Source organism: Pelobates fuscus, chromosome 4, assembly GCF_036172605.1.
Source record: "Pelobates fuscus isolate aPelFus1 chromosome 4, aPelFus1.pri, whole genome shotgun sequence".
Classification (NCBI taxonomy): domain Eukaryota; kingdom Metazoa; phylum Chordata; class Amphibia; order Anura; family Pelobatidae; genus Pelobates; species Pelobates fuscus.
This window is the reverse complement of record NC_086320.1, coordinates 249,993,914-250,020,113: the sequence shown is the minus strand read 5'-3', so window position 1 is coordinate 250,020,113 and position 26,200 is coordinate 249,993,914. Positions and strand designations below refer to the sequence as shown.

General features: G+C 41.2%; 1 protein-coding gene across 4 annotated transcripts in view; it reads right to left on the bottom strand.

The window, feature by feature from the left end:
• LOC134608848 (growth factor receptor-bound protein 10-like) overlaps positions 1-26,200 on the bottom strand; it is a 568,153-nt gene that overhangs the window by 426,566 nt on the left and 115,387 nt on the right. For 2 of the 4 annotated variants that reach the window (XM_063452029.1, XM_063452030.1), the window contains exons 3-4: positions 11,609-11,737; positions 1,257-1,341 (exon numbers count right to left, since the gene is read on the bottom strand). The exons of 1 other annotated variant lie outside the window; for it this stretch is intronic. In XM_063452029.1, the coding sequence (XP_063308099.1) occupies positions 1,257-1,341; positions 11,609-11,737 (214 nt within the window). The remainder of the gene's footprint in view (positions 1-1,256; positions 1,342-11,608; positions 11,738-26,200) is intronic. One more of the 4 variants, XM_063452031.1, reaches the window with a different exon arrangement.

Here is a 26,200-nt window from a genome sequence, read left to right as displayed (position 1 = left end):
AAGAATATCATTATGGTTATATTTGGATTCATGTTAGTGGTATGAGGTGTTCTATAGGGTTAAGAGATTGGAAGGGTGTGCTGATCAGTGTTTGCACCTGTCATTTCAGGAGATTGAAAGTTGTGTGGGAGACTATCTATAAATGAGGAATTAAGCATGGGGTGTGTGGGAAATCAGTCTTCCAGAAGGCTACCTGTTTCAAATGGCCATGGAACCACTGATGGAGCTCTGAGTTCTATGCTGGACTGGGTATGTTTAAAAAAAATCAGACTGTGGGAGAGAGATGGGTATTAGGGTCAGATGGGCTAAGAGATGGGGGGGGGGGCATAGATGGACATTTGATTTAAGGTCATTTAAGGAAAAACAAAAGCTAAGATTGAGAATTACAGAGATAAGACAGAGGTATTTAAGTAGGGAAATAAAACCATTAAACAAGGAACAAGAAAGATATATGGGCCTGAGCTGGTTAAACTAACTTTTAACATGATGGACAAAGACAAAGGTGATAACATACTTTGCATGATTAGCACATGCTATAGTTACAAAGACATGAAAATGTATACATTGAAAATAATAAAACTAAATATAAAAACATATACATACAACAAAATTAACAGGGTATGTAGAAATATAATGTAATATCAGTCTTCCAGAAGGCTATCCGTTTCAAATGGCCATGGAACAGCTGATGGAGCTCTGAGTTCTATGCTGGACTGGGTATGTTTAAAAATCAGACTAATTTGATAACTTTGTGCAAAAAAAAGGGAGGGGGGGAGAGCGCAAGTGCCCCCCCTTGCGGATGCCCATGACTATAGTGTTAAGTGTGCAAAAACATCAGAGGGTATGCAGCATTTTGCAGGATCAAGTTATTCAACACAGGTAATGTGTGAAAATGACTATCTAGTTTTCCATTACTTTGTGTTTCTATATTCCTCTAAGTTTACCAGCTTGCCTCTTGTGAGCATTGCGGTGTACTTTATTGTTTTAACTCCATTTGTGTCATACAACCCAACTTCCCACCCCCCAAACCAAATGTTTATAACCAGTTACTTTTCCGTATGAATATACAGTGCCAACGTGCATATTTTTAGGAAAACAGCATGGAGGCAATATAGACCAACAGAAGCAAAGATCTCATAATCCATCTTTTGAAGCCAAAAAAATAAAAATTATAGCTCCTATCTTGGTTTAGAAAAACAATTGATACACAAAGGGATAAGAGCATTTTAGTAATCCATTCCGACATAATACCAAACCTGGATTTAAGGAAATTCGTTTAGAAATGATTCCTGTTTCCACTAGGCCTCTTTGGGAGCAAGTTGAGGTTTTCTCTACACTGTCCTGGAGGAGAAAGAAATATTCAGTCAGAGAAAATAAAAAATTACTACATTCTAATCATTTTAAAACAGATATTTTCATTCATCACTAATGAGCAGAAAAGTTGTGGTAGTCAGGCTGTCCCAGGAAGGAGTTGCTTTTTCCATGTAAACCCAAGAGTGTAGCTTGCAGCATAATTTTTATTTTGGGGTGCCCAATGACTAGAACCACTGCCAACATCAATAACTATGCTGATCCGCCAACAGGTGCTTGCTCAGATTAGCACAGCTCCTTTACGGTTAGAATAAACAAACAAACAAAACACGTTGGGCAGTGTAGGGAGTTCTCCAATTTAGCAAAAGAGCGCAAACATCTAAACTTTTGTCCTCAGATTGGAAAGGAAAGAAATGTGCTATTGAGATGCAATGACGGGGAATGCTATATGCAGGTAAAAAGTATTAATTTGGCTCACTGAGCAAACAGGTTGAAAGCGACTTGCCACAAGGACAAGATTGAGAAATCGAAATAGCTAGAGATATATAGACATATCCATCTATATTTTCGTTTGTTGTTTTGTAACTTGTTGCTTACATTTGTTTAGCCAAATTTTTTTCTGTTCAGAACAGTTATGCGTTATTTGTACCTGATTTGCAAATTGCGGTGAACACCACCAATAGAAAAATTACAGTTTTGTGTTAAAGGACCACTATAGTGCCAGGAAAACAAACTCGCCTCAGGGTCCCACTCCAGAGGCACTGAAGGGGGAGGAAGGGGTTAATCCCTTATTTTTTCCAGCGCCGGGCTCCCTCGGCGCTGTGGACTCTCCTCCCTCTTCTGTAGTAATCGGCTGAATGTGCATGCGCGGCAAGAGCCAGTCTCATAGGAAAGCATTATCAATCCTTTCCTATGGATGCTGGCGTCTTCTCACTGTGAAAAATCAGTGAGAAGCGCGGAAGCGCCTCTAGCGGCTGTCAGTGAGAGCCACTAGAGGTTGGATTAACCCTAAAGTAAACATAGCAGTTTCTTTGAAACTGCTATGTTTACAGCAGAAAGGGTTAATCCTAGAGGGACCTGGCACACAGACCACTTCATTAAGCTGAAGTGGTCTGGGTGCCTATAGTGGTCCTTTAAGTGCCAATGACTGGAGACCCTATAGGAAGGCTGGTTATGCATTTAAACAAACAAAAACTAAATAAAAAGAACCCCCCAGTTTAACCGTAAAGTTACCAAAAGGTTATGAAAAGGCACGCTGCATTCTTAAGCTGCAGATACACAATCAGAATTTTACATAAAAATGTAAATGTAGTTGCAAATGTAATGCATAGTAAGATCACTGGGACAAGAAGTCTCCTATACCTTCAAAAGACACTCCATAACATAACAAGTACCATAACATATGCTTCTCAAAAAAAGATATTATTGAAATGAGGTTTCATGGCTTGTCAGCTTTTACCAGGAGCAATATTCCCCCCCAGTGGAAAGGTTTGCTTCCATTTTTCTTTTTGTGTCTGGCATTTGTTTCCATTTTTTATTTTATTTTTGTCATTGAAGATTTACTTTTACTAATGGAAAAAAGGAGGGAGAGAAAAAATCCTGGTGCTAAAAGCAAGTGTTACTCAGGCATGGAGTATCACTTTTAAGTAATGAGTAGGATCTGGATACCTTCTCAAATTGGTTTTCTATAATTTCTTAATAATCCTATATTAGGATTGTTTCACTTTTGTTGTTGCCCAGAGTATACATTTTGTTTACTCAATTAGTAGCCATATAAATAATTGCTCCATGGGCACATGCTATTTAGATCTCCATTTCTTTACACGAGAAGAATTCAGTACATCCTGAATTGAGCCATTAGTAATTGGTTTATGATTGTGCTACAGTTTAAAGAGTTGGAATAAAGGATAGGGTAAGATGACACATTGGGTAATTTAAGGTTATTTGGGTCTAGGGTTTTATCTGCAATTCCTCAAGTCAGTATGAGGGGATCTACTGACTATTTTCTGAAATTTAAATGTCAATACGCTCTTTGACTGACATCTTGCACTTGGTCCAGAACCAGATCCCCAGAGTGTATCGCAAGAGGTACAAATCTGGCACCTCAGAAGGATTGTTGCAGAGATTGGGATCAAGAAAGCAGCTTTTATCTCCCCAGGTGTGATGGTGTCAGTAGAGCTGTAATCTCTTGCTTGTGCCGCTTTCCAGGCAGGAAGTGACTCATGCTGCCTGAACATCCTGGGCAAGGACATCTTTAATATTGATTATTTACTGGGCAAGCATTTGCTTGGGCCCCCGGGACCCTACCCTCCCCCACTACTGCCAACCCCTAACTCACTGGCAGGCAATCATAGCCTCCACCCCAACCCAGTGACTGAACTAATGTATAGAGGGCCTAGGTGCAAGACATTTTTTTGGGCCTCCCCTCTAGCGCAAAAGTGTAGGAAAACGACCCTTCATCTGCCGTACAACTCCCACAATGCTATGCCAGCTGTTGATCTACCATTTGGCCATACTTGTAGGGATGTATTTGTGAGCAGTGCTTATACAAAGGCATACTTTTACTCAAATACACATGTGTATGTGTATGTGTGGGCATGCAGTGGTGTATTTATATGTACTGTTATCATTGGAATGCGTGTGAGTCCTTACCTTTTGGGTACAGAAGGGTGGCTTGCATTGGGTCCAGTGGGAGTTAGATGGCCAAGGCTGATGGAAGTCTGAGAAACCAGGCTTCCTCAGTCCCTCTCATCCTCCTGTGTGTGCCTCATCCACATCCCCCTTCCAAGCGGCACCTTGTTACTTGGGAGGAAGTGATCTGACCTCACTTCCTTCCAGCAGCAAAAGGACAGAGACCCATCCGGAGATATCTTAAAGGGGCGGGTGCCCCTCATTACATCCCTCCCAGGAGTGACTGGGCCAGTGGAGCCACACGTTAAAGATGGCTCTGATCCTGGCACTGCCTTTACTAAGGCATTTTATGCTTACTGTCTTGCTCTTAACCAGCAGGTCCTAACACTATTAGATGTATTATCCCCATTAACCTCTTAACGCCGTTCTATGCCGTCGCGGCTTTAAAGCCGTTGCGGCGGCATAGAACGTCGTAACGGCTTGCAGCCCCTGGAGGTCAGGCGTACTCACATCCGCCGCGATCCTCTTCTGGAGGGCTGCCTGATAGCCCAGGCAGCCCTCCCCCGGCAAATCAGGCCCCCGAGGGCCATATGATCGCTCTCAAAGAGCGATCACATGGCCCCCTATAGCTGGCTGTGGATCTGCCAGCAGGGGGGCGGTCTAAAATATCAGACAGTCCCCCTGCTGGTAAGTAGTGTAAAAAAAAATATTAAACATGTTATAAAATAAATTAAATGCATTTTTATATATATATATATATATATATATATATATATATATATATATATATATATATATATATATATACACACACACAATATATATATGTACGTCATATGTAATGTATTTTAATATTAATATCAGTATATATTAGTATTAAAATACACTTAGAATGACGTTACATATATAATATGTATATATATTATATATAATAGATACATACACATATTTTATATATACGTATAATTACAATAAATAAATAAAATAATTAAATAATTAAAATATTGAAACACAATTTAAAATAAATTATATATTCATATGTAATTTCATTCTAACTGTATTTTGTTAATATATTGGTAACAAAATACACTTAGAATGACATTCTATATATCTATATATCTATATACATATATATCTATATCTATATATATAACTATATAAAATACAAATAACCGCAAAAAAAAAAAAAAAAATATATATATATATATATATATATATATATATATATATATATATATATATATATATATATAGAGAGAGAGAGAGAGAGAGAGAGAGAGATAGAGAGAGAGATAAATACATATAATTACATAAAAGACTAGAAAAGCTACAATTTCTTGGGAAATTGTGTGAAGTGTTCTTGCCTCCACCAGTAGTCTACAACTGGAGTGGGCAGAGTAACCTATTAATTATTTATATAGCACATTTAATTGCAACGTTGTTGCCCAAAGTGCTTCACAGTTACATTAAAACATACAGTTCTAAAAACATTAGCAGGTGCAAAATGCCCTGTCTATGACATCACTTGATGCTGCAGCCTGGCACAGGTCAGAGTATTTTTGCGGTTGCCATCTTCAAACGGTCGTATTTTAAAAACTATAAATCCTACAGTGAAGAGCTTTATATTGTGAGAATCACAAGACCCAGACCTACATTTTGATGTATAGTATGTCTCTGAGATATTAACAATGAAGGCACAGTCGCAGTTTAGAAATTGCCCTTCAAATGTGAGCTTTGCAGAGTGGAGTTTCAATGAATGTCAATGGACTGCGTGAGTTGCAAACAGATGGTCATATTGTGAAAACTATCAGGACTATGGCTTAGCTATGGACATTTTTAGTGGCAGCAGGGATAGCTGAATGTTTTGATATAAGATTTGTGTAGGTGGGCCTGAAAATGAGGGAGTGGTGGCAGTTTAAAAATCATGTCCTGATTTTTCAGCTTTTGCCAGCTCCCACTCTAGCTTTGCCATTCATTCCTATGGGACAAATTTCGCCCCAAGAACGACGATTTTCCGAGAACCATTCGGCAAAACGTTCCACAAAGTAATAGCAATCCGATCGGGAACAATCTGCACGTTTTGGTATATTTTTGTCTATGTAGTGTAAAAACTGTGGGAGGAGTTAGGGTGGCAAATTTGGCTATAATAATAATAATAATATATATGTGAGATAACAGTAAGTGGTCTTGCTATGCAAGAACACTTAAATATATATGTGAGATAACATTAAGTGGTCTTGCTATGCAAGAACACTTAACTAAAAAAGCTACAATTTCTGGGGAAATTGTGAAGTGTTCTTGCCTCCACCAGTAGTCTACAACTGGAGTGGGCGGAGTAACTGTTATTATTTATTTATATAGCACATTTAATTGCAATGTTGTTGCCCAAAGTGCTTCACAGTTACATTAAAACATACAGTTATAAAAACATTAGCAGGTATAAAAGGCTTTGTCTATGACATCACTTGCTGCTGCAGCCTGGCACAGGTCAGAATATTTTTGCGGTTGCCATCTTCAAACGGTCATATTTTTAAAACTATAAATCCTACAGTGAAGAGCTTTATATTGTGAGAATCACAAGACCCAGACCTACATTTGATGTATAGTATGTCTCTGAGATATTAACAATGAAGGCACAGTCGCAGTTTAGAAATTGCCCTTGAAATGTGAGCTTTGCAGAGTGGAGTTTTAATGAATGTCAATGGACTGTGTGAGTTGCAAACAAATGGTCATATTGTGAATACTATAAGGACTATGGCTTAGCTGTGGACATTTTTAGTGGCAGCAGGGATATCTGAACGTTTTGATATAAGATAAATATTTGTGTAGGTGGGCCTGAAAATGAGGGAGTGGTGGCAGTTTAGAAATCATGTCCTGATTTTTCAGCTTTTGCAAGCTCCCACTCTAGCTTTGCCATTCATTCCTATGGGACAAATTTCGCCACAAGAACGTTCCACAAAGTAATAGCACACCAATCGGGAACAATCCGCACGTTTCGGTATATTTCTTTCTATGTAATGTAAAAACTGTGGGAGGAGTTAGGGTGGTAAATTTGGCTATAATAAGAATAATAAGAATAATATATATGTGAGATAACATTAAGTGGTCTTGCTTTGCAAGAACACTTAATTACATTAGTATACACGTAGAAATTAAATACCTATAAATGCATATATATTAAAATTATACGTGTATATTTAAGCAATTTTTTAACATACCGTATATACTCGAGTATAAGCCGAGTTTTTCAGCACATTTTTTGTGCTGAAAAACCCCAACTCGGCTTATACTCGAGTCAATAGTCTGTATTATGGCAATTTGCATTGCCATAATACAGACTGGGGCTGTGGGGGCTGTGAGAGAGCGTTACTTACCTCTCCTGCAGCTCCTGTCAGCTCCCTTCTCCTCCGCGCCGGTCCGTTCAGCACCTCGGTCAGCTCCCAGTGTAAGTCTCGCGAGAGCCGCGGCTCTCGCGAGACTTACACTGGGAGCTGACAGAAGAGCTGACCGGACGGCGCGGAGGAGGAGAGAGCTGACAGGAGCTGCAGGACAGGTAAGTTACAGCTCTGCCAGCCCCGCTCTCCCCCCACTGAACTACCAATGCTGGACCACCAGGGAAGGAGAGCCCCCCTCCCTGCCATGGTTCAAGCAGGGAGGGGGGACGAAAAAAAAAAATTAATAATAATAATACAATATTAAAAATAATAATAAAAAAATAATATAAAAAAAATTAAAATAATAATTACTATACAATAAATAATATTATAACAAAACATGATCAAAATAATAATAAAATAACAATCAAAATGCCCACCCCCCACCAACACATCCACAAACACACTCTGCATCACACACACTCACACTGCATCACACACACTCACACTGCATCACACACACACACACTGCATCACACACACACACACTGCATTCTCATACACACACTGCATTCTCATACACACACTGCATTCTCATACACACACTGCATTCTCATACACACACTGCATTCTCATACACACACTGCATTCTCATACACACACTGCATTCTCATACACACACTGCACTCACACACACACTGCACTCACACACACACTGCATTCTCATACACACACTGCATTCTCATACACACACTGCATTCTCATACACACACTGCATTCTCATACACACACTGCACTCATACACACACTGCACTCATACACACACTGCACTCATACACACACTGCACTCACACACACACTGCACTCACACACACACTGCACTCATACACACACTGCACTCACACACACACTGCACTCACACACACACTGCACTCACACACACACTGCACTCACACACACAGCATTCACACACACACACTGCATTCACACACACAGCACTCACACACACACTGCATTCACACACACACTGCATTCACACACACACTGCATTCACACACACACTGCATTCACACACACACACTGCATTCACACACACACACTGCATTCACACACACACACTGCATTCACACACACACTGCACTCATACACACACTGCACTCATGCACACACACTGCACTCATGCACACACACTGCACTCATGCACACACACTGCATTCATTCACACACACTGCATTCATTATATACACACACTGTAAATAAATATTCAATTAATATAATTTTTTTAGGATCTAATTTTATTTAGAAATTTACCAGTAGCTGCTGCATTTCCCGCCCTAGTCTTATACTCGAGTCAATAAGTTTTCCCAGTTTTTTGGGGTAAAATTAGGGGCCTCGGCTTATATTCGGGTCGGCTTATACTCGAGTATATACGGTAATTATGTCATTTGATTAATTAAAATGTGATTGACATGCCTGACAACACAGGGAGAAAGTGCAGAGAATTTAATTCGCAAGCACTATATTTGACCCTGTAACTCTCCAAGACACCATAAAACCTGTACATAGGGGGTACTGTTTTACTCAGGAGACTTCGCTGAACTCAAATATTAGTGTTTAAAATTGGTAAATTGTATTACAATGATGATATTTTAAGTAAAAGTGACGTTTTTTTGCATTGTTTACAAACGGCACTTTTATGGACTATATTATTGTTGTAATATGTTTTACTGTTTTAAAACAAAAATATTTGTGTTTAGTGAAGTCTCCCAGGAATAACAGTATCCCCCATGTACAGGTTTTATGGTGTTTTGGAAAGTTAGAGAGTCACATATAAGGCTTGCATTTCATTTTTTTCACATTGAAATTTGCCATATTAGTTATGTTGCCTTTAAGAACGTATGGTAGCCCAGGAATAAGAATTACCCCCATGATGGCATACCATTTGCAAACGTAGACAACCCAAGGTATTGCAAATGGGGTATGTCCAGTCATTTTTAGTAGCCACTTAGTCACAAACACTGGCCAAATATTTGTTTTTTGCTTTTTTCACACAAAAACAAATATGAACGCTAACTTTGGCCAGTGTTTGTGACTAAGTGGCTACTAAAAAAGACTAAACATACCCCACTTGCAATACCTTGGCTTGTCTACTTTTTCAAATGGTATGCCATTATGGGGGTAATTCTCATTCCTGGGCTACCACACCATCTCAAAGGTAACATTACTAATCTGGCAAATTTCAATTTGAAAATGGAACGTTCTATATTTGACCCCGTCTCTTTCCAAAACACCATAAAACCTGTTAATGGGGGGTACTGTTATACTCGTGAGACATCGCTGACTACAAATATGTGCATTTTTGTGCAGTAAAACCTAACTGTATTATGACATTTACAGCTAAAATGTGAGGCGGAACTACAAATGTAATTTTTTTTCAAAACTGTCAGTTTTTTTAATTTTATTCATAATAAATTATGTTTCATATATAAATATTTGATATGAAATGAAAGCCCTGTTTCTCCTGAACAAAATGATATATAATAAGTGTGGGTGCATTTAATATGAAAGAGGTGAATTACGGTTGAACAGACATATAGCGCAAATTCCAGTTTTTGTTTACGTTTTGTTTTAAATCAGAACATGTACTATTGACTCCGTCCTGAAGGGTTTAACAGAGTACAAAGACCTAAAAGAAAAATCTCCAAAATACAGTACTTTGAAAAATACTTTACTTTTGAAACTATCCATTAATGACTTTCTTAAAAACTTTGTGACAAGTACGTCTATATAAAAAATACTTCACACAAAGAACAACCAATAAATCATATATAATGCAAGTGAAACATTTTAACATAAGAAAAAGCAATGATAAAAGGGTTACTCCAGGCACTATGATCACTTTAGTAAGTGCACGTGGTCACGGTGCCTACAGTCTGTACGGTCGGCATCACATAGCTGAACACTGCACATACAGAGATTAACCCCCATGGAGCAGCAGCCCTCTAGTTTGAGATCTAAACTCTGTAAATTTAAATGCACAGAGCAGTCAGCAGATGCTTTATGACATTCCACCCACTGATTGGATTTCCATATTACTATCATTCAGATACTATCATTTTATGTATCCATGAATTGATTAAACTTACATGTCACATGACAGACATCACATGACTCAGAGTGGTCCAACTCTCTAAAAAGCCTACTACCACGTGAAATGCGTTAGTGTATCATGTTTATATGTTTTATTTCTAATAAAAGTTGTTACTTTATATTTACTTTGGATCCTCCAGTTGGTTTTTAGAAGATTTTATACTGAGGACGCACTCTTCTAATTCCTTGGTGGGGAACATAACACCTATGCCAGAAGGATTAAGCAAAGCCAGTCTTGATGCCTCTTTGTGAGAGACTCCTATTTATTTTTTGTTAATACATTTTCTTGATTTCAAATGACATTACTTACTTAAAATATATATTATTAATAATTTCACCTTTTATTTTTATCATCTTTTAACTATATTTTGTTTTATTCTCCACAGATTACATATCTGTGACCTGCTGCTATCGCACTTACAAATAAGAACTTTTCCCTACGTCATTTGGGACCCTATCACACACCTGCTGCAGGCTACTAGTCCAAGATCTGCTCGGACCAGGACTATGTGAATATCCACAGGTGGGGATCATACTGCCCAGCCGACATCATTTGAGCCATTTAGAAGCTCCAGAAAGTTGTAAGCGCTTTTCTTTATTCTAACAACTACAAAAACTTACTATGCCATTACCAATGTGGGCCTCGTTTCTTTTATTTTTTTAGTTTTCTTTTGCATATTGATTTGAACCTGTGGACCCCAGCAAGGTGCTGCTACCCATCGACCACTCGTTTTTGTATCCACCACCAGAAGGAAGAGACTCTGGTTGGGGTCGTTCCAGCTGTCTAACCACCAAGCGCTAAAAATTCTACATGTTGCTGTGGATATGCAATATTTTTTTGAGATGAAAGTAGGAGAATTTTGTGATTGACTGGACATGAGGGGTGAAGTAAATATTGGACTCAAAGAGAACACCTGGGCAGCAAGCCTGCAAGGTAGAGCGGATGGTTACACAAACAATAGTAGCAACACTTGATGGAGGAAAGACCAGAAAATATTTTAAGTTAAGTTAAGTTAAGTTTAAGTGAGCAACCATCGAGTTGAAAATAGCAGAGAAGCTATGCAGTTAAAGATATAAAAATTCACCTACGAGTTACCATATTGCCATTTTTTTATTTTTTATTATTTGGCGTACACTATTACCTTTTTCTTTGATAGAAGAAAATGTTCATGATTTGTCAATGAGGAGTTTTCATTTGTGGCTTTAGCGAACAATTCCACAGCAACTGAATCTTCTGCTGACTGTATACTGTGCTTATGGACATCAGATTCCTAAACATAAACAAAGCCAGCAATGGTCTTAGTGAAGGGTCGGTCAGATTAACACCCCATATGCCAATCCTGAAGAGGTTTTAAGAACACGACTGGGCGTAAGAGGAGCAAGTCTAAGCACCATAACTTCTAGAACTTAAAGGGATACTATAGTCACCAGAACAACTACAGCTTATTTGATTTTTTTTGGGGAGTATTGTAGCGGAGTGCAATATTAGAATCCATGATCTCCGCTGGTATAACAGGTAAATCCACAGTCAGCGCTGAAAAGTAAGGCAATATCCCCAATCCTCCCAATAACTGGACGAAACATAGTCTGGGAGTCAACTAGCAGCTTTATTCAGAACATCCAGTATTTATGCAAGTCCCCATGCAAGGGGTCTCCTTACTGACAAAGCAGGGGTAATACAGTAAGGGACTACATGGGGGACTTAACATTTGGTACATTTCTCCCATCAGGCACCGCTGCACGAGAGAGATACTCCCACTGAAATATACTGTTAAGTGGATTATCTCCTCGTGCAGCGGAACCGACATTTTACTTTAAAATCACTAACTTGAACAATATTCGTTTGTTTGGCACGAACAACCGTTCGGTAGATAGCTGGGGTCTGCGGGTACGTTTCGTGGAAATACCACTCAGATCCCAGCTAAACTAACCGAACGCCATACGAAATACACTTATCTATTTAATTCGTATAAAAGTACCGAACGTCAATGGGTCTCCTAATAGAAGGAGACCGGAGCTCCCGAACCGCCTGGAAGCACAGCGGTGTTCGTGCCGGCGAGTAGCCGTTTTTGGTTCCATGCACTCGACGACCAAACACCGCTGGGGGAGACAAAGGATTCAAGATGGCTGACCGCCGTGTGGTCGGTAGCCGAACGACGGCCACCTAAGAATCCACTTAATTACCGATTGCAACAATGTTGCAACCGGGTAATTGGTGCCACACGCCTCTAAGTGTGTGGGCTTGCGTTCGGTACATAATTCGTTTCACGAACAGCCGGTAAAGTGGCGGTTCGTGAAACGACCATTCAAATGCTAGCGGCTTTCGGCTGCTAACATGGGAATACCATAGACAACATGCAATCATACATTTACAGGCAGAATACACAATACATGTAATTACAATATACTAGCAGTTTGTAGGACAACCTTTAGGGAACTATTCCCGTAGTCTGAAGTGGCTAGGTTTGCCACAAGTATAATTATTCACTTCAGGCTATTTGAAGTACACACAGTTTTTTCAGAGAAAATGCAGTGTTTACATTACAGCCTTGGGATACCTCCACTGGCCACACCACCGCAGCCATGTGATTGTGATGTAATCAGAATAGCTATCCAGGCAGATGGCTGTTGCTAAAAGAAATTTAGAATAAAGTTATAACAATTGCTAGGCACAGTCAAAATAATATTTATATAGTTAATACAAATATATATTAACATGTATAGCTTGGAGTAAAGACGAGACTGGGGGATATGATAGAAACATTTAAATACATAAAGGGAATCAATACAGTAAAGGAGGAGACTATTTAAAAGAAGAAAATCTACCACAAGAGGACATAGTCAAATTACAGGGGCAAAGGTTTAAAAATATCAGGAAGTATTACTTTACTGAGAGAGTAGAGGATGCATGGAATAGCGTTCCAGTTGCAGTGGTAGAGGTTAACACAGTAAAGGAGTTTAAGCATGCGTGGGATAGGCATAGGGCCTAATGAAAGTATTCCGAAAATTGGGCAGACTAGATGTTTATCTGCGGTCGCCAAGTATGTATGTATTTATATTTTATTTTTTAACCCCTTGAAGACGGAGTCAATTGTACACATTGTGATCAAAACAAAACATAAGCAAAACCTGGAATTTGCACCCACACTTTTTTTTTTATAATTCTTTATTTTTGCAATGACAGAGAAAATTACACACTGCAGTCATATGGCTTGCGCAGAACCCTCATTGTGAATTCAAAAAGTATGTATTGCCATTAGGTGGTTCATGAGGTTTTCATGGCATTGCGTGTGCATCATCTGTACTAAAGATCTGTCTGTCATTGGTTTTATCAGTATTGTAAATGAAAAGAACAGGCGGTAACGTAAAACATGAATAATATATCATAACAGTATATTTAAGTTGCCATCTTATTTTGGTGGCTTTGGTGTGTTGAACTTATAAGCCGGGGGCACCCACACTTCTTATATATAATTTTCTTCAGGAAAAACAGGGCTTTCATTTAACATCAAACTATTCATAAATGAAATATAACTTATGAATAAAACTAAAAGTGTGAGAAATTAAGATTTGCTTTTTTTTTTATAGTTTTGCGCGGCTTTTTAACGGTGAATGCCATAATACTGTTTGCTCTTACTGCAATAAAACACACAATTGTAGTCAGTGATGTCTAACGGGTACAACAGTACCTCACATGACCAGGATTTATGGTGTCAAATATTCCCCTTTTCAGTTTATACACAATGAAATTTGCCAGATTAGTAATGTTGCCTTTGAGACCGTATCGTATCCCAGGAATGAGAATTACCCCCACGTAGAAACCTCATACCCGATCCACAATATGCAGGAAGCAACAGCACTCCTGCAGAACCTCAGCCTCCCACAGGAGTTTCCGAGGAATTGCGGACAGGGTCACTCTAGAGGAGTTACCTGGCTTTCTTAAAGCACTGTGCTCCTCGTTTCTTCCAAGCGCATCAGATGAGACCTGGACATTTGACCGACTACACCATCTACCATGGCCAAAATGATTTGCGGCAGATACACCATGTGACAGGATTGTCCCTTTTCACTACTTCCATTACAAAAATGAGGTTTTGTTTGCTGCTAGAAAGCTTAATGGGCTCCCATCTCCTTACCAGCACATTAGCCTGTTTTCAGATCTCTCAGCTACCACCATGGCCAAAAGACGGAACTTTGTGAACATCAACTCCTTGCGAAACAAACCAGGTGTTATACTGATGGGAATATCCCACAAAGCTTTTAACATGGCGCAACGGCAAGACCCAAGCTCTCTCTCATGCGGAAGGAGGTATTCACTGAATGGGGCCTATGGAAGCAAGGGAACCCAGCTCCACAGACTTCAACATTGCCAAGAAAGATCCAGGGAGAGTGGACCATGGCTTCCCCTTCAAAACCGAACTGACTCCCGAGTTAAACTCACAGAGCTACCTTTGTGCTCTACGAAACACAAATCGTTTGAGTCTTCTCCATTATTATCTACCTATAAGTTTTATGTGCTGCATGTTGGTTGTAGAGGTTAGGAGGGCTTATATTCTTAACTGGTTTATTGACGAATCTACTATACATACCTCTCTTTGTGCTGCAATTGCGTGCATCACTCCTATCATTATTAGGTACTGCTAAGTCGGCGTCTCTAGGGACTCCTTCAGGTGTCCTGATAGTAGATGCCAACGATATATTACTTTGAGGTACTATATTGCCGCCATGGACCACTGTAGCAATTGTAAGGTTTACCAAAAAAACAAGTGAATAAAAAGGCGCTTATAAAAATAGTCCTCTAATGCAATTTTAAAAAGATGATATTAAGTATTTAAAAAATATTGCAGCACCCTAAATAGTGTAATACCTTAAAACATATAGTAAATACGGGGGCGGAGCTAAGCAGGCAAGCTGAATGGAAGCACATTGCATGAGCTCCTGCAGAATAGGCCCAAATTCTACAGATAATCTGAAACCGACTGCTACGATTCCCATACAAACCTGCCAGTAAGCTGGGGGAAGCATCCGTGAATATGCCGGTACCAATCTTGAAGACAGACACGACCGGGAACCGTGGCAACGAACTGAGGCCTAGTGGAATCAGGGGGGGAAGGACGGCCGCCTTCCCGCCGGATCCCAATACTGACAAGCGAGTGCAAAACACGCACCCCCCCCCCCCCTATGGACCGGTGGGGGATATCCCGGTCCCCACCAGGAGGGCTGCCCCGAACCCTACACCAAAAGAATGGCACACCGACCACCATAAGAGACGAGGGGACGGGAGCGCCCAAGATGGCGGTCAAGCGACAGCGGCCTCCGGATGCAGGGGACACCGGGGACTGCGCAACAGACTCCATCACACTAATCTTCGAACGCTTCTGGGCCAAACTACAGGCACGCATACAGCCTGCGACACATGGCCCACCGCTACCCACAAGGGTAAGAGCCGAAGGCGGACGGAAGAATGGGAGTCCTCCTCAGGGCAACTCTAAGATCCCTGCAACTATCCCCCACATCCTGAGCCCTCCTGGGCTGAGAGCAAGATGGGGAGCACCCCAGAGGCGCTGGCCACATAAGCGGAGAGGGGCAAGACAACACCACAAGCGACCTGATCTACCTCCCTGCTACAACCCGAAAGGGCCGATCCTGGACCACGAAGGTTCCCAGGCTCGTGGCCTGCGAGCGCCAGCTCTCCCACAGCTCCAGGGCAAGAGGGGATTCCCACATCCGAGACACCGCGGCACTACCCAGAAAAGACGGAACTCAAGCGAGAGGCCCAAACCTGGGAAGCAGCAGACAACCGGGGATCACCGGGCCTGCAGCGAACAGACCAGCACTCTGACACAAGCTCGAGGGATGAACTTCCTCATCGCCATCACAGCCCTAAGCGACTGTCTAGCTGTCTCCATCCATACCAGACAAGCAGGACTCTACAAGGCAAGGCACCAAGGCCAACAACCGAAGAACCCCAGGGACGGTACGGACCTACCGAGCCGAGGCATCGGCTAACAGTGCCTCATGCCCCGAGCGAGGTACCCGTGCCCCCCTCAGGACTTACTGCTATACTGCTCTATACTCACCCATTGATACCCAGGCGGATGATTACACTAAGCCAGGCCGAGACGCCGAGAAAATTCAAACTGTCTGCCGGCAAGCACAAAGGTTTTAAAATGTCACCCATTGCCTGAACATTTTCTTTTTTGTTAACGCTTGTTTTTCAGGCTCTTAACTTCTGTACTGATACACTCAGGTTTACTTTATTTAATTATAGCTGGCACCACCTATTGTGCAATTGGAGAGCCCTAAAAGCTTGTTCAATCGCATTGAGCCTAACATGTTAGTAGCCTTCGCCATCTTGTTTAGCCAGACCTTACAAGTAAAATGTCTACCAGCTCGAGTCTTGTTACAGCTAGCCGACTTCTTTTTTCTTGTGTTATCAGACAACTGTATAATTTAATTGGCAAAGTTTCAGGTCTTTCTGTTTATCAGTCTGCCTAACAAATGACGACATCCTGAACCAAAAGTTCACTATTTTATTATTTCATATTATTATGATTAACACGAGACATGTATATCACACCATAAGCACAAGTGAGCTAATCTCTGATACTCAAAACTATACGCATACTAATACTGATAATATGTTATCACTGTGCATACTGCTAATATGTTTTGAACTTTAGTCTATAATTTACGTAAAAAGCATGGATATTTTATTATTATTTTCTTTATTAAGCTTAACACGAGAATTACATAAGCTAACCACTGGATGTTTAATTAGTTGCTCTCCTCACAGATACTAGACAGCATTGTTTGGAAAATTACCCATTTAACTGAGCATACCAATATTATAAAAATTGTGCCTCATTGTTTTATTTGCTTAGTTTGTTTAACCTATAAGGACAACTCTACTGTTAAACTTTAAAAAAAAAAAAAAAAAAAAAAAAAAAAAAGAGGCTGCTACTCTTGGGAATACATGCAACTATTGTGTACACTTATGCAAACTGTATGTTATACATGCATTAACCCATCACTTTATTTTCTGTACTGAACCATCATATGCCTCAATAAAAACAAAGATTGACAAAACATATAGTAAATACAAGAAAAATATATAGTTGCGACCAAACCTATTTTAAAGTGCAGCAAGTGTTGTACTGTGCAAAAGTGCAATTCGCATTACAGTGCATAAAACTCTTACTGAAAATAGGTATATAAGCTAAAAACTTTAGAAACAAAATGATTGAATATAGAATTGTCTTTATAAAACTATATATTTTTAAAAAAAATATTTTTCTAACTAATGTTTCTTAAGTCTATTAATACTGGATTTGAGTATTTTCTGAGTATCTACATTTTTCTCTCTCTCTCTCCTCAAGTTGTTTTTAGATTTTATTATATTTTTGTGTTATAATTATGTAAATTCTAAGAGTAATAAATGTATGTAGTAGGATTAATTATAAACTATGTTTTTATACAATATGTATGCATAATTAAAATTAAGTAGATTGTAATTATTTTCACATGGACACTACCATAATTAAGAGACTATATAGATCAGTGATGGTGAACCTTTTTGAGCACAGTGCCCAAACCGCAATACATGCCAACATTTTTTTCCTTAAAGTGCCAACACGGCAATTAAACCCAAATACTGAGGTTTAAGTTTAGAAAAAACAACTCGTACTGTTGTCCGAACTAATAACTGTTGTTTTAAAAGAACACAGAGAGTTCAATGATACAAATTTTAAATAATGATATAAATAGATAAAATTAAGCTTATATTTATTAGTATCTCCAACAAATGCAATACATACACACACAGACTGCTGAATACATACACACAAGACTGCTAAATACAGAGACTGATGATTACACACACACACACAGTCCGCTGAATCCACGCACACAGTCCGCTGAATCCACGCACACAGTCCGCTGAATCCACGCACACAGTCCGCTGAATCCACACACACACACACCGACTGCTGAATCCACGCACACACACCGACTGCTGAATACACGCACACACACCGACTGCTGAATACACGCACACACACCGACTGCTGAATACACACACACACACAGATTGCTGAATACACACACACACAGACTGCTGAATACACACACATACTGCATTGAGATGTGAGGTGCTGTGTGTGTGGGGTGTGTGTGTGTGTGTGTGTGTGTGTGTGAGAGGGGTGCTGTATGTGTGTGTGTATGAGGGGTAATGTGTGTGAGAGGGGTGCTGTGCTGGGCGGGGGTAAGGGTGCTGTGGGGGGTTGGGGTGCTGCTGGGGGGGTAGGGGTGCTGCTGGGGGGTAGAGGTACTGTGTGTGGGGGGGTAAGGGTACTGCGGGGGGGTAAGGGTACTGCGGGGGGGTAAGGGTACTGCGGGGGGGTAAGGGTACTGCGGGGGGGTAAGGGTACTGCGGGGGGGTAAGGGTACTGCGGGGGGGTAAGGGTACTGCGGGGGGGGTAAGGGTACTGCGGGGGGGGGTAAGGGTACTGCGGGGGGGTAAGGGTACTGCGGGGGGGGTAAGGGTACTGCGGGGGGGTAAGGGTACTGCGGGGGGGTAAGGGTACTGCGGGGGGTAAGGGTACTGCGGGGGGGTAAGGGTACTGCGGGGGGGTGGTAAGGGTACTGCGGGGGGGTAAGGGTACTTCGGGGGGTAAGGGTACTGCGGGGGGGTAAGGGTACTGCTGGGGGGTAGGGGTACTTCTGAGGGGGGTAAGGGTACTTCTGGTGGGGTAGGGGTGCTGTGTGTCAGTATCCCCCCCCCCCTCCTTCTTACCTTTAATGAAGTAGGGGGGGTGGACACAGCCATCCCTGGTGGTCCGGTGGTGGTAAGCACTGCAGGGGGAGGGATCTGTGATGCAGCTCCCCTGTCCTCCCGCGCGATGCTGTGTGGAGCGTTGCCCTGGTAACGCTCGGCAACGCTCCACACAGCATCGCGCGGGAGGACAAAGGAGCTGCTTCACAGATCCCTCCCCCTGCCTCCCGACACGGAAGCAGAGTAGGTGCTTGCCGTTTCGGGCAGGCAGGTGCCTACTCTGCATTGATGGCGAACCTGTAGCCGCGTGCCCACAGAGAGGGCCCAGCGTGCCACAGGTTTGCCATCACTATTATATAGATGGAAGGAGAATAAAATGCCCATATAGGCGTGCATAAAAACTGTGACAGGCAAGAGAGGGCAGATCTGAAGAAGTCGTGTAGACGGCGAAACACATCATCACGCTCGACCCGTACGAACACACGCCTACTTCCTCACGGAAGTCTTCGCTTGCAGTGTATCTGGTTATGAAAAAAAAAAAAAAGCCACCAGCAACCGGAGAACTTATACGGCTACTGAAGGGGGGTGTCCTGGAAGAAACTACTGTTTCGTTATGTGCAATAAATCGTAAAGTGGATCGGATGCCTCTGTCTTTTACTGCCCGTAGAGGGAGTATTACTTGAGCCTGCTCTGACTAACAGCTCCAAGATGCTCTGGTTTTGTGAGTGTGCACTTTAACTATTATATTCTGTGTGCTATATTTTATTTCTCTTTACATGTTGGGATACATTGAGAGGAATTACATATGGATTTTTAGTAAGTTTTCTTGTTAAATATATTTATCACAATTGTGCACATTGCATAAGTAACATGGAGTTGTATGCACTGTATTTGTAATGTGAATTATAAGTTCTGCATACCTCTTACTCAATGTGTTTGCGCTGTGCTACTTTTTATTTGCACATGACAGACAAATTTAAAATAACCTCCTATAATGTCAACCACCCTCATAAAAGGCGCTTGGTGCTCCGTGATATGCACAAGTCCGGTGTGGCAATAATTTGCCTCCAAGAACCACATTTCTGTAACCGGAATCCCCCTAGTCTCATATGCCGTAAATACCCAGCAGCACACTGTTAGGGGTGCCCTTATACAAACAGGGTTAATTACAAAAAAAAAAAAAAAAACAACAAGAATGTCCATTTGCGACTCCTCAGGGACCTAGCCAGCTTAGATGCCCAAAACAAAAAAGGGCCATCGATTGCCTTATCCAAACAAATCAACACCATTAACCAAGAACTTTGCTAATTATCTCTTATAACAGAAAGACACATGCTATCACTTAAACAAATTCACTACGAATCTGGCAACAAAGCAGAAAACTATTAGCCAAAAAACTTAAATCTAAATATCTCCAGATTCCCAAAATCCCTTATATTCTATCCAGATCTGGCAACAAATTATTTAATCCGAACAATATAGTGGAAGAATTAGTGCAATTCTACAAACAGAAGGGTTAATTCTGATACGCATATCCCTAGTAAAACTGAAATTGATAAAATCCTGGGTGAAGTGTACCTCCCGACAATCACAACCCAACAAACTCAATCTCTAGACACACCCTTTACGGAGGATGAAGTTGGGACTGCGATTCGCACTATCCCAAAGCACAAAGTCCAGATGGCCTTTCCAACTACTACATTAAATGCAACATTTTAACCCAACACATAAAATTATTCAACACAATACAGACAACAGGTAAAATCCCTTTAGGAGATGTTAGAAGCACACCTAACATTGCCAAATCCCAACAAACCTTCAACTATGTGTGCTAGTCTACACCCTATATCACTAAATGTCGATATTAGGCTGTACTCCAAACTACTAGCATCCCACATTAAACGGCTACTACCACAGCTTGTTTCGGCAGAACAAGCAGGGTTTGTTCCAAAACAGCAAGTGGGTGACAACACCTGATTGTCTCTTGACTTAATAGAATAAGCAAATATTATTTCTCAAAATGGCACTATTGGCTTTGGATACAGAGAAAGCCTTTGACCGTTTGAATTGGCCCTATATGAAAACTACCCTTTCAAGATTAGGTTTCTCCACCTCCTTTGTTAAAAGTAGAATGGTCCTTTACTCCATACCAACGGCAAAAGGTTTTTTAACACTGGCTTCCTGTCATCTGTATGCTCATATTCAAATGGCACGCATCAAGGGATCTCTCTCTAACCCATAATATTTATATTTATTCTCTTTCTGGAACCTCTAGTTCACCACATCAAAACCAATACAGCAATACGAAGTCCATTGTCCCCGGCTGGGGAGCAAGAATTAGAGCGGTTTGTGGATGGCATTTTTATGTTTTTACAAGAACCGCTAAATTCCTACCACCACTATTATCGTATGGTCAGATCTCATATTACAAAAATAACATGTCTAAAACACAAGCTCTCCCTATAAGTCTGCCCACCAAACAACTTCTACAAAGTAAATATAACAGACTGGCGTGTTAAATCGTTGACATATTCAGGTATCAAACTTACAAATAACCTCCAACATGTTGTTCGGGGGAAACCCTTGCTAAACCCTAGTTTAAAAAGCTACAAAATCAAGTGGAGGGATGAGGTGGAATTTGGAGGTGTCGTGGCTATGCAGAATTAACACCATTAAGATGATGGTCGTCCCCTATATATTGTACCTTTTTAGGACTCTCCCCTTACCTTTACCCAAGGACCAAATAATTGTATGCAGAAACTTAAACTCCCATATTTGGAAAAATAAACTCCCAAGGGTTGCACAATACAGGTCGTGGCTCCAGACTAGCGCAGGGGGCCTAGGTATCACCTGTATTTGTAACCATTACAGAGCAACAGTATTAGCGCAAGGCGATGATCTTATTTTAAAATAAACAGACACGGTATGGCTCCTTATGGAAAATTCATGCATTTCCCCCACGTCATTAGTAAATCTGCTTTGGACTAATTTTTTCAGTAACATTGCTGAAACTAGCTCCAATTGAGGCCCTTCAGGTGATATCACTTGACCCCTCACTGGGATCTTGGAGTTTGAGGGGCGTTGCAAAAATCTCCGACCTGTATGACTCACAGGGAATTAAACAATTCCCGGACTTACAAACTCAGCTCTGGATAGCAAAAAAAATATGTTCCCTATAGATACGACAGACTACATATGTGTTCCCCTTGTCAAGGTTGTATTTTCTATTTTCATTATACCTTGGGAGGTGTCACAAGCAACTACCAAAAGCCTATCCCTGTGGGAAGCACACACCACACTGATGATTAAATAAAACTTGGTACCTCGTCGGCTCTCACAAATATATAAAGGCTCGAGCCCAACCTGTTGGAGGTGTCAAAAAGACAATGGTTCTCTTAGTCATGTATTCTGGGAATGCTCAGAACTAACATTTCTGGAACTCAATAGCAGATCTAGTAGATAAAGCCTCTGGGATTATTATGCCTAGATTACTTGCTCTACATGTTCCCAGACCTTGAATCTATGTCAAACAGGACAATGATACGGAATCTCCTTGTAGCAGCAAAAATAAGTAGTGCACACCACTGGAAAAGTACTCTTCGCCAACCAACGAAAAGTTTCAAAGAGTAGATTCCATATACTTATGCGCAAAAATGACCTTGAGCATACAGGGTAAAAGGTTTACCAATCAGGAACAGTGGAAAGATTGGGATGAGGTTTGGAATCGATTCCTTTATAACGCAACGCAGATGCCCACGAGCTCCTTGAATCTGCCCTAACATGTACCTACCTGCAAGTGACAAGGTTAAAAAGGATGTACTGGGTAGTGTCTACTGAATTGTCTATAAGACTGTTTGTAATGTACTTTCCTTGTGAGTATACCAATTCCACAATTTGAAGGTGACATGACAAAGGCGCCAGATAGCCAATTAGTAACTGCAAGACAAATTCAGTCCAAATGTAGATGAATCAGCTAAACTCTTCGCTTATATACACATTCTTGAACAAATTTCTTGACTGAACTACCCTCAGTTTCTCCCCCTTTTATAATACATGTATCCTTCTGCAATGGAACCGCTTGCACCCCGACTGGGTACCTTCCGTTGACTGATGCCCCTAGTGCTTCCCGAGGACTCCAAGCACTCCGCCAGACACCATAATCACTGTAGACTCCCACGAACCGCCGCAGCTTGGTTGGGGTCTCGCCGTCTCCACCCACTCTGGACCAGGGTCCAGCGTCCAGTAGGTACACCTCTCCGAATTCCAGAGAGCAGGAATCGGTGTTCTATCAAAAAACCCTACCCCGTGAAAATTCCCTACCCTCGTCACTTCCGGTGACGCGGCCGCACCGGAAGTGACCCTCATCCAATGGAGGAGGAGGGTGTGCGCCGCCGCGCAGGCGCACAACAACTAGGCTAGGTAGGGATTTTTCACGGGGTAGGGGAAATTAAGCAGAGCTTAGTGATCATACACTGGGAAGTATAGTGATTATAGTAATCCCCAGAGTGTAGTTCTTCAATCTCCCAAACATGAGCCGAAACTTCATGAAGGTACAAGATGATCTGACTCCAATGAGCGTTGTTTACTCCTTATATACAAGTTTTCAGGCCAGAGGCACACCCCCTGGACCTGGTGGTAAACTGTGACAAAAGGGACACAAACCAATGGGAACACTAATTAACCCCTTAAGGACGCATGACGGAAATTTTCCGTCATTGCAGCACTCCCCTTAAGGACGCTGGACGGAAAATTTCCGTCATAAATGAAAATTAACCCCTGATTGCCACAATCGCGGCAATCGTGGGGTTAATCTTCCTGTAGTGTGTCTCCCTATCGGAGGCACACTAACACAGGCAGTTTCACTTTCACAGCCCATGTGATCGCTCTGACCGGGAGTCAGAGTGATCACACATGCTGCAGTGAAACCCGATCTGTTTCCCTGCAGCTCCGTGTGAGCTGTGAACAGCAGAGAGACAGATCGGTGCTGATCTGTCTCTGGCTGTAAAAAAAAGGGTTTGTAGCAAAATCCCACCCCCCCCTCACCTCTTTCAAATAAAATGTAACCCCTTCCCTGCCCTTTGATCACTGCCTGCAGTGATCAAAATACAGATCACAGTATTTCACTGTGATCTGATTTTTTTCTTTTAACCCCTGAGGGTTAACTTTTATTTTTTTTAATCCTCAGGGGTTAAATGTATTTAATTAATTCTTTTAAATATTTTAAAATATTTATTTATTTAGAAAAAGTGCAGAGGCGGGCTACAAAATTAATAAAAGGAATGGAACATATCAGCTATGAAGAAAGGTTAACAAATTTAAACCTATTTAGTTTAGAAAAACGTCGCCTGAGAGGGGATATGATAACATTATACAAATATATTCGGGGCCAATACAAACCATTGTGTGGAAATCTATTCACAAACCGGACTTTACATAGGACACGAGGCCATGCGTTTAGACTGGAAGAAAGAAGATTTCGTCTAAGGCAAAGGAAAGGTTTTTTTACTGTAAGAACAATCAGGATGTGGAATTCTCTGCCTGAAGAAGTGGTTTTATCAGAGTCCATACAGATGTTCAAACAGCTGCTAGATGCATACTTGCAAAGACAGAATATTCAAGGATATAATCTTTCAATGTAGGGTAATAACTGCTTGATTCAAGGATAAATCTGACTGCCATTCTGGGGTCAAGAAGGAATTTTTTGTCCTAGCTTGTTGCAAAATTGTGCTTCAAACTGTGTTTTTTTTTTTTTTTCCTTTTGGATCAACAGCAAAAAACAAATGTGAGGAAGGCTGAACTTGATGGACGCAAGTCTCTTTTCAGCTATCTAACTATGTAACTATGGTTTACACAGCTTATAAGGGTGATTTCACAGCACAACCGGAATCTAACAGGGGAAGAGGTGAAAGTCATCCTCCTCCTCCTCCCCCCACGACCACGCCATATCTGCCAAGTGACCCTATGTAGGGGGAACAGTCCCTATTCTGCTCTGTGTCCGTGTGCATCAGGGTCTCTGAGGACAGGTGTCAATCCATATGTCAAGTGTCAATCCATATCCATTGTGATTTAGGAATGTTACGTGATTTCTGCCCTTTATGGATTAAAAGCAGACTCTGCATCAACTGTGTAATTTTCCATGGGAGTTTTGCCATGGATCCCCCTCAGGCATGCCACAGTCCAGGTGTTAGTCCCCTTGAAACAACTTTTACATCACTTTTGTGGCCAGAAACAGTCCCGGGTTCATGACAACACTAGTAGTGATGGGTTGCACCTAAACAGGAGAGGGTCTGCAGTGCTGGGGGATAGGATGGCTGGAAGGTTGGAGGAGATTTTACACTAGTGGGGGGAGGGTCATAGCAATCTACAATATGGAGATAGGACAGAAAGGAGATAGGCTTTAGCTCAGTATAAGGGGGGTGGAGACAGGGGGCGAGATAAGCTCAGAACAGAGAAGGTATGTAATGTTGATAATTCACAAAAAATACAAGTTACTCACGATATTAAATGTATGCTTACTAATGCAAGGAGCCTAAACAACAAAATAGGGGAACTATTTAGGAAGGGTAGGGAAAAACAAAAAGGGTGGTGGAGTAGGTTTGTATGTCAACCATGAGTTAAAGTCAAATCTTAAGCAAGTGGATTGTGATAAGGAAAATGTGGAAGCTTTATGGGTAAATATCTGCTTGGGGCAAAAGAAGGAAAATCAACTATTGTTGATTTGTTACAAACCACCTAATGTTAATATTGACGAGGAACAACAGCTGTTTGAGAAAATTGAGAAAGCTGAATATCTGGGTAACACTTTCATTATTGGAGATTTGAATTAACCGGACATAAATCGGGACAGAGGGACTAGTAGCTCAGCAAAGGGAATTAGGTTTTTAAACTTGTTAAATGACACCTTCATGTCACAACTTGTACAAGCACCAACTAGAAAAGACGCTTGTCTGGACCTAGTTTT